Source organism: Oncorhynchus masou, chromosome 32 (genome assembly GCF_036934945.1).
Source record: "Oncorhynchus masou masou isolate Uvic2021 chromosome 32, UVic_Omas_1.1, whole genome shotgun sequence".
NCBI lineage: Eukaryota > Metazoa > Chordata > Actinopteri > Salmoniformes > Salmonidae > Oncorhynchus > Oncorhynchus masou.
Window position 1 is genome coordinate 4,769,435 of NC_088243.1, and position 9,465 is coordinate 4,778,899.

General features: G+C 44.3%; 1 protein-coding gene across 1 annotated transcript in view; it reads right to left on the reverse strand.

Annotated features, from left to right (window-relative positions):
* Positions 1-9,391, reverse strand: part of LOC135526881 (mitogen-activated protein kinase kinase kinase kinase 5-like) — a 60,589-nt gene extending 51,198 nt beyond the window's left edge. Inside the window, exons 1-3 of the mRNA XM_064955548.1 lie at positions 9,269-9,391; positions 9,089-9,179; positions 8,255-8,562 (exon numbers count right to left, since the gene is read on the reverse strand). Of these exons, the coding sequence (XP_064811620.1) occupies positions 8,255-8,362 (108 nt within the window). The 5' untranslated portion in view covers positions 8,363-8,562; positions 9,089-9,179; positions 9,269-9,391. The remainder of the gene's footprint in view (positions 1-8,254; positions 8,563-9,088; positions 9,180-9,268) is intronic.
* Between the last annotated feature and the right edge of the window lie 74 nt (positions 9,392-9,465).

The window sequence follows — 9,465 nt, forward strand, 5'->3', positions numbered from 1 at the left end:
AAAAGTCGTCCTTGTGAATAGAGTTGTTTGGGTTGGTTTGAAATCATTGGTTTTTGTTTGGCATACAAAGTGCTGAGTCTCAGCAGCAGTCTGTGACTGTGGAATTGCCCTGAGGCTAGCTACATCCTACATGACTGAAGCTGGCCCATAAAGGAGGCTAGCTACATCCTACATGACTGAAGCTGGCCCATAAAGGAGGCTAGCTACATCCTACATGACTGAAGCTGGCCCATAAAGGAGGCTAGCTACATCATACATGACTGAAGCTGGCCCATAAAGGAGGCTAGCTACATCCTACATGACTGAAGCTGGCCCATAAAGGAGGCTAGCTACATCCTACATGACTGAAGCTGGCCCATAAAGGAGGCTAGCTACATCCTACATGACTGAAGCTGGCTCATAAAGGAGGCTAGCTACATCCTACATGACTGAAGCTGGCCCATAAAGGAGGCTAGCTACATCCTACATGACTGAAGCTGGCCCATAAAGGAGGCTAGCTACATCCTACATGACTGAAGCTGGCCCATAAAGGAGGCTAGCTACATCCTACATGACTGAAGCTGGCTCATAAAGGAGGCTAGCTACATCATACATGACTGAAGCTGGCCCATAAAGGAGGCTAGCTACATCATACATGACTGAAGCTGGCCCATAAAGGAGGCTAGCTACATCCTACATGACTGAAGCTGGCTCATAAAGGAGGCTAGCTACATCATACATGACTGAAGCTGGCCCATAAAGGAGGCTAGCTACATCCTACATGACTGAAGCTGGCCCATAAAGGAGGCTAGCTACATCCTACATGACTGAAGCTGGCTCATAAAGGAGGCTAGTTACATCATACATGACTGAAGCTGGCCCATAAAGGAGGCTAGCTACATCCTACATGACTGAAGCTGGCCCATAAAGGAGGCTAGCTACATCCTACATGACTGAAGCTGGCCCATAAAGGAGGCTAGCTACATCATACATGACTGAAGCTGGCCCATAAAGGAGGCTAGCTACATCCTACATGACTGAAGCTGGCCCATAAAGGAGGCTAGCTACATCCTACATGACTGAAGCTGGCTCATAAAGGAGGCTAGCTACATCATACATGACTGAAGCTGGCCCATAAAGGAGGCTAGCTACATCATACATGACTGAAGCTGGCCCATAAAGGAGGCTAGCTACATCCTACATGACTGAAGCTGGCCCATAAAGGAGGCTAGCTACATCCTACATGACTGAAGCTGGCCCATAAAGGAGGCTAGCTACATCCTACATGACTGAAGCTGGCTCATAAAGGAGGCTATACATCATACATGACTGAATCTGGCCCATAAAGGAGGCTAGCTACATCCTACATGACTGAAGCTGGCCCATAAAGGAGGCTAGCTACATCCTACATGACTGAAGCTGGCCCATAAAGGAGGCTAGCTACATCCTACATGACTGAAGCTGGCCCATAAAGGAGGCTAGCTACATCCTACATGACTGAAGCTGGCCCATAAAGGAGGCTAGCTACATCCTACATGACTGAAGCTGGCCCATAAAGGAGGCTAGCTACATCCTACATGACTGAAGCTGGCTCATAAAGGAGGCTATACATCATACATGACTGAAGCTGGCTCATAAAGGAGGCTAGCTACATCATACATGACTGAAGCTGGCCCATAAAGGAGGCTAGCTACATCATACATGACTGAAGCTGGCCCATAAAGACTACATCCTACATGACTGAAGCTGGCCCATAAAGGAGGCTAGCTACATCATACATGACTGAAGCTGGCCCATAAAGGAGGCTATACATCATACATGACTGAAGCTGGCCCATAAAGGAGGCTAGCTACATCCTACATGACTGAAGCTGGCCCATAAGAGGCTATACATCATACATGACTGAAGCTGGCCCATAAAGGAGGCTAGCTACATCCTACATGACTGAAGCTGGCCCATAAGAGGCTATACATCATACATGACTGAAGCTGGCCCATAAGAGGCTATACATCGTACATGACTGAAGCTGGCCCATAAAGGAGGCTATACATCCTACATGACTGAAGCTGGCCCATAAAGGAGGCTAGCTACATCCTACATGACTGAAGCTGGCCCATAAGAGGCTATACATCATACATGACTGAAGCTGGCCCATAAAGGAGGCAACACATCCTACATGACTGAAGCTGGCCCATAAGAGGCTATACATCATACATGACTGAAGCTGGCCAATAAAGGATGCTATACATCATACATGACTGAAGCTGGCCCATAAAGGAGGCTAGCTACATCCTACATGACTGAAGCTGGCCCATAAGAGGCTATACATCATGCATGACTGAAGCTGGCCCATAAAGGAGGCAACACATCCTACATGACTGAAGCTGGCCCATAAGAGGCTATATATCATACATGACTGAAGCTGGCCCATAAGAGGCTATACATCATACATGACTGAAGCTGGCCCATAAAGGAGGCTATACATCCTACATGACTGAAGCTGGCTCATAAAGGAGGCTATACATCCTACATGACTGAAGCTGGCCCATAAAGGAGGCTGTACATCCTACATGACTGAAGCTGGCCCATAAAGGAGGCTATACATCATACATGACTGAAGCTGGCCCATAAAGGAGGCTATACATCCTACATGAGTGAAACTGGCCCATAAAGGAGGCTATACATCATACATGACTGAAGCTGGCCCATAAAGGAGGCAACACATCCTACATGACTGAAGCTGGCCCATAAAGGAGGCTATACATTCTACATGACTGAAGCTGGCCCATAAAGGAGGCTATACATCCTACATGACTGAAGCTGGCCCATAAAGGAGGCTATACATCATACATGACTGAAGCTGGCCCATAAAGGAGACTATACATCCTACATGACTGAAGCTGGCCCATAAAGGAGTCTATACATCATACATGACTGAAGCTGGCCCATAAAGGAGTCTATACATCCTACATGACTGAAGCTGGCCCATAAAGGAGGCTATACATCATACATGACTGAAGCTGGCCCATAAAGGAGGCTATACATCCTACATGACTGAAGCTGGCCCATAAAGGAGGCTATACATCATACATGACTGAAGCTGGCCCATAAAGGAGACTATACATCCTACATGACTGAAGCTGGCCCATAAAGGAGGCTATACATCATACATGACTGAAGCTGGCCCATAAAGGAGGCTATACATCATACATGACTGAAGCTGGCCCATAAAGGAGGCTATACATCCTACATGAAAGCTGGCCCATAAAGGCTATACATCCTACATGATGGCCCATAAAGGAGGCTATACATCATACCTGACTGAAGCTGGCCCATAAAGGAGGCTATACATCCTACATGACTGAAGCTGGCCCATAAAGGAGGCTATACATCATACATGACTGAAGCTGGCCCATAAAGGAGGCTATACATCATACATGACTGAAGCTGGCCCATAAAGGAGGCTATACATCATACCTGACTGAAGCTGGCCCATAAAGGAGGCTATACATCATACATGACTGAAGCTGGCCCATAAAGGAGGCTATACATCCTACATGAGTGAAACTGGCCCATAAAGGAGGCAACACATCCTACATGACTGAAACTGGCCCATAATGGAGGCTGTACATCCTACATGACTGAAGCTGGCCCATAAAGGAGGCTATACATCCTACATGACTGAAGCTGGCCCATAAAGGAGACTATACATCATACATGAGTGAAGCTGGCCCATAAAGGAGACTATACATCCTACATGACTGAAGCTGGCCCATAAAGGAGACAATACATCCTACATGACTGAAGCTGGCCCATAAAGGAGGCTATACATCATACATGAGTGAAACTGGCCCATAAAGGAGACTATACATCCTACATGACTGAAGCTGGCCCATAAAGGAGACAATACATCCTACATGAGTGAAACTGGCCCATAATGGAAATACATCCTACATGACTGAGGCTAAAGGAGACAATATATCATCCCCATAAAGGAGACAATACATCCTAGTAAACTGGCTAATGGATATACATCCCAGCTCCTCCTGTATTTGGAACCCAAGACACTAAAGTGATAATGTAGTGGGCAGAAGGTTGACTCAGTAAATGAAAGCCTTGATTGGTAGGTGACTCACCACTCTAAATAAAGCCTTTACAAAATGTCACAAGTCATCTAAAAAAAAAAAAAAACAGGCAAAATCAACTTGGAGAGAGGAGGATTACCTGCCCACATACAATAAAGTGCTTGATAACTAGGCCAGAGGTAGACATTTCCCATTGACATTAAGCTGCACAAAGAGTTTAAACAGCTCAAATACTTTATTATGTCATGAAGGCTTAAGCCTGATGAATTTACTGTGTTAAATGAGGCCTCACCTCCTGGCTACACTAGTGACCATATCCCCATGCATCCCGCAAAGGCGGAGGTGTTGCTAACATTTACGATAGCAAATTTCAATTTACAAATCAAAAAAAAGTAGAAGTTTTGTGTCTTTTGAGCTTCTAGTCATGGAATCTATGCAGCCTACTCAATCACTTTTTATAGCTACTGTTTACAGGCCTCCTGGGCCATATACAGCGTTCCTCACTGAGTTCCCTGAATTCCTATCGGACCTTGTAGTCATAGCAGATAATATTCAAATTTTTGGTGATTTTAATATTCACATGGAAAAGTCCACAGACCCACTCCAAAAGGCTTTCAGAGCCATCATCGACTCAGTGGGTTTTGTCCAACATGTCTCTGGACCTACTCACTGTCACAGTCATACTCTGGACCTAGTTTTGTCCCATGGAATAAATGTTATGGATCTTAATGTTTTTCCTCATAATCCTGGACTATTGGACCACCATTTTATTACGTTTGCAATCGCAACAAATAATCTGCTCAGTCCCCGACCAAGGAGCATCAAAAGTCGTGCTATAAATTCTCAGACAAACCAAAGATTATTTGATGCCCTTCCAGACTCCCACTGACAACCCAAGGACGTCAGAGGACAAAAAACAGTTAACCACCGAACTGAGGAACTCAATTTAACCCTGTGCAATACCCTAGATGCAGTTGCACCCCTAAAAACTAAAACAATTTGTCATAAGAAACTAGCTCCCTGGTACACAGAAAATACCCGAGCTCTGAAGCAAGCCTCCAGAAAATTGGAATGGAAATGGTGCCACACCAAACTGGAAGTCTTCCGACTAGCTTGGAAAGACAGTACCGTGCAGTACCGAAGAGCCCTTACTGCTGCTACACCAAACTGGAAGTCTTCCGACTAGCTTGGAAAGACAGTACCGTGCAGTACCGAAGAGCCCTTACTGCTGCTTGATCTTCCTATTTTTCCAACTTAATTGTGGAAAATAAGAACAATCCAAAATGTATTTTTGATACTGTCGCAAAGCTAACTAAAAAGCAGCATTTTACTTCAGCAGTAATAAATTCATGAACTTCTTTGAGGAAAAGATCATGATCATTAGAAAGCAAATTTCAGACTCCTCTTTAAATCTGCGTATTCCTCCAAAGCTCAGTTGTCCTGAGTCTGCACAACTCTGCCTGGACCTAGGATCAAGAGAGACACTCAAGTGTTTTAGTACTATATCCCTTGACACAATGATAAAATAATATTGGCCTCTAAACCTTCAACCTTCTGTCCTCGTGCTCCTAGACCTTAGTGCTGCGTTTGATACCATCGATCACCACATTCTTTTGGAGAGATTGGAAACCAAAATTGGTCTACACGGACAAGTTCTGGCCTGGTTTAGATCTTATCTGTCGGAAAGATATCAGTTTGTCTCTGTGAATGGTTTGTCCTCTGACAAATCAACTGTAAATTCCGGTGTTCCTCAAGGTTCCGTTTTAGGACCACTGTTGTTTTCACTATATATTTTACCTCTTGGGGATGTCATTCGAAAACATAATGTTAACTTTCACTGCTATGCGGATGACACACAGCTGTACATTTCAATGAAACATGGTGAAGCCCCAAAATTGCCCTCGCTAGCAGCCTGTGTTTCAGACATAAGGAAGTGGATGGCTGCAAACGTTCTACTTTTAAACTCTGACAAAACAGAGATGCTTGTTCTAGGTCCCATGAAACAAAGATATCTTCTGTTGAATCTGACAATTAATCTTAATGGTTGCACAGTCGTCTCAAATAAAACTGTGAAGGACCTCGGCGTTACTCTGGACCCTGATCTCTCTTTTGAAGAACATATCAAGACCATTTCAAGGACCGCTTTTTTCCATCTACGTAACATTGCAAAAATCAGAAACTTTCTGTCCAAAAATTATGCATAAAAATGAATCCATGCTTTTGTCACTTCTAGGTTAGACTACTGCAATGCTCTACTTTCCGGCTACCCGGATAAAGCACTAAATAAACTTCAGTTAGTGCTAAATACGGCTGCTAGAATCCTGACTAGAACCAAAAAATGTGATATTACTCCAGTGCTAGCCTCCCTACACTGGCTTCCTGTCAAGGCAATGGCTGATTTCAAGGTTTTACTGCTAACCTACAAAGCATTACATGGGCTTGCTCCTACCCATCTCTCTGATTTGGTCCTGCCGTACATACCTACACGTACGCTACGGTCAAGACGCAGGCCTCCTAATTCTCCCTAGAATTTTTAAGCAAACAGCTGGAGGCAGGGCTTTCTCCTATAGAGCTCCATTTTTATGGAATGGTCTGCCTACCCATGTGAGAAACGCAGACTCGGTCTCAACCTTTAAGTCTTTAATGAAGACTCATCTCTTCAGTGGGTCATATAACTGAGTGTAGTCTGGCCCAGGAGTGTGAACGTGAGCGGAAAGGCACTGGAGCGACAGGGCGCCCTTGCTGTCTCTGCCTGGCCGGTTCCCCTCTTTCCACTGGGATTCTCTGCCTCTAACCCTATTATGGGGGCTGAGTCACTGGCTTACTGGTGCTCTTCCATGCCGTCCCTAGGAGGGGTGCGTCACTTGAGTGGGTTGAGTCACTGACATGATCTTCCTGTCTGGGTTGGCGCCCCTCCTTGGGTTGTGCTGTGGCGGAGATCTTTGTGGGCTATACTCTGCCTTGTCTCAGGATGGTAAGTTGGTGGTTGAAGATATCCCTCTAGTGGTGTGGGGGTTGTGCTTTGGAAAAAGTGGGTGGGCTTATATCCTGCCTGTTTGGCCCTGTCCGGGGGTATCATCGGATGGGGCCACAGTGTCTCCTGACCCCTCCTGTCTCAGCCTCCATTATTTATGCTGCAGTAGTTTGTGTCGGGGGGCTAGGATGAGTCTGTTATATCTGGAGTACTTCTCCTGTCTTATCTGGTGTCCTGTGTGAATTTAAGTATGCGCTCTCTAATTCTCTCTTTCTCTCGGAGGACCTGAGCCCGAGAACCATGCCTCAGGACTACCTAGCCTGATGACTCCTTGCTGTCCCCAGTCCACCTGGCCGTGCTGCTGCTCCAATTTCAACTGTTCTGCCTGTGGCTATGGAACCCTGACCTGTTCACCGGACGTGCTACCTGTCCCAGACCTGCTGTTTTCAACTCTCTAGAGACAGCAGGAGCAGTAGAGGTGCTGACTTGTTGCACCCTCGACAACTACTGTGATTATTATTATTTGACCATGCTGGTCATTTATGAACATTTGAACATCTTGGCCATGTTCTGTTATAATCTCCACCCGGCACAGGCAGAAGAGGACTGGCCACCCCTCATAGCCTGGTTCCTCTCGAGGTTTCTTCCTAGGTTTTGGCCTTTCTAGGGAGTTTTTCCTAGCCACCGTGCTTCTACACCTGCATTGCTTGCTGTTTGGGGTTTTAGGCTGGGTTTCTGTACAGCACTTTGAGATATCAGCTGATGTAAGAAGGGCTATATAAATAACTTTGATTTTTAGATAAGCATTCTCTGTGTTTCCCAATCAACTCCATTCTAAAATGCAAATGCCCCTGTAACACAAACTACTATTGGCAAACTGACAACTGCAAAGGTTCTGATCATAGAATCAAGGTGTTAGTAGACACTAGAGCATACATACAACTATGCATAACTTTACTCATATTTTGGCCATAAAAGCAAAACACATTGAGAGAGAGATTTAACTATGGGCCTGGGGGAGACAAATACAACCTTTACAACTTAATATGAGTCCTCTGGCCAGGTTTCAATAGGACATAGATATGGTATAGGGATCTCGTGTCTTCCAACAGGTGTGGAGCTTGTTTTTGGTAAGACACGGATCTAAAATGCAGAAATATGCTACTGCTGTACTTTTAGTTTGAAGGTAGATCGAAAAAATAAAAATAAAAAATACCTTGTACACGTCTCCATATGTGCCGCTCCCAACTCGTTGAATAAGCTCGAAATCCTGCTGTGGGTTTTTTCTTTGAATTTCTCCACTAGGTCTTGAACAGATATCCATGACAGCTATCTAACTGTCTGGAAAAGTTAACACCTAGCTACTCCACTTTACATTTAAACACGTTGGCTTGTGCAAATACTCGTCGGTATATCATTCGGTGAGGAGTTATTAACGGTACGGTTACTTCAAGAGGTGATCATTTGTTTTATTCTCTAAAGCTGCAGAAGTGTTGCTTCCAAGTCTGGCTTCTGGTCCATTTCCTGCCGTTGAGACAAGAGTAGAAAATAATAGTTAATAAACCTCTAGCTAATAGGTAGCTACAAAACAAACCAACACAAACATGATTTCAGAAGTCATTTAAGAAGGCAACAATATTTGATGTCTGTCCGGATAAACGTTAGTTTGAGGCAAACTAACTAGTTAGCTACGGAAAACTTAGCAGAAACTATGGATTGATTATTGACTTTTACCAATATAAATACAATGATTAACCCTCTGTAACGTTAGAGAGTAAGTTAAGTTAAATTATCTAGCTACAGTGTACGTAGTTAACTAGGTTTTGGTAGTTATCCAAAGCTAACGTTACAGTAGCTAAGTGGTTAGCTGGCTAAGCGAAAGTCAAAATCCAAAACAGGAGTTAGATTGGCGAATTTACCATTTATTCCCATTATAAATAAATGACACATACGAAAGAAGGCGTATGTTAAATTTGGCAATATTACGGTGTAAAATCCCTTTCTTCCAAAATATAAATTCAATGTTCCTATTCAGAGAAAGTGTACACACTTCTTCTGCTGGCCAGATCTCTCTCTCTCTGACAACGACAAGCACCGCGTTGAGCTGGAAAAAGACCCGAGCTGCGGTCCTCATGTCCCTCCTGTTGACAACACGACATGCTACTAACTAACTAGTGAAAAAGACGGACTTTATGTCACCCATGAATTCAACTGTAAAAGGTGTACCTACCGATTTCACAAGGAAACAATAACAACTGAAATAATTGAATCGATTAAAATGCTATTGAAAGCGTTGTTGTTTTTTAAATTATCGAGACGGAATTGATCTCTTGTCTGTTCAATGATGTGCAACTACCGCCACCTAACGATGTAAACAAGCACCACAAAACGTGCAGAAAAAAACAACACGAGAAACAGCACCCTCCC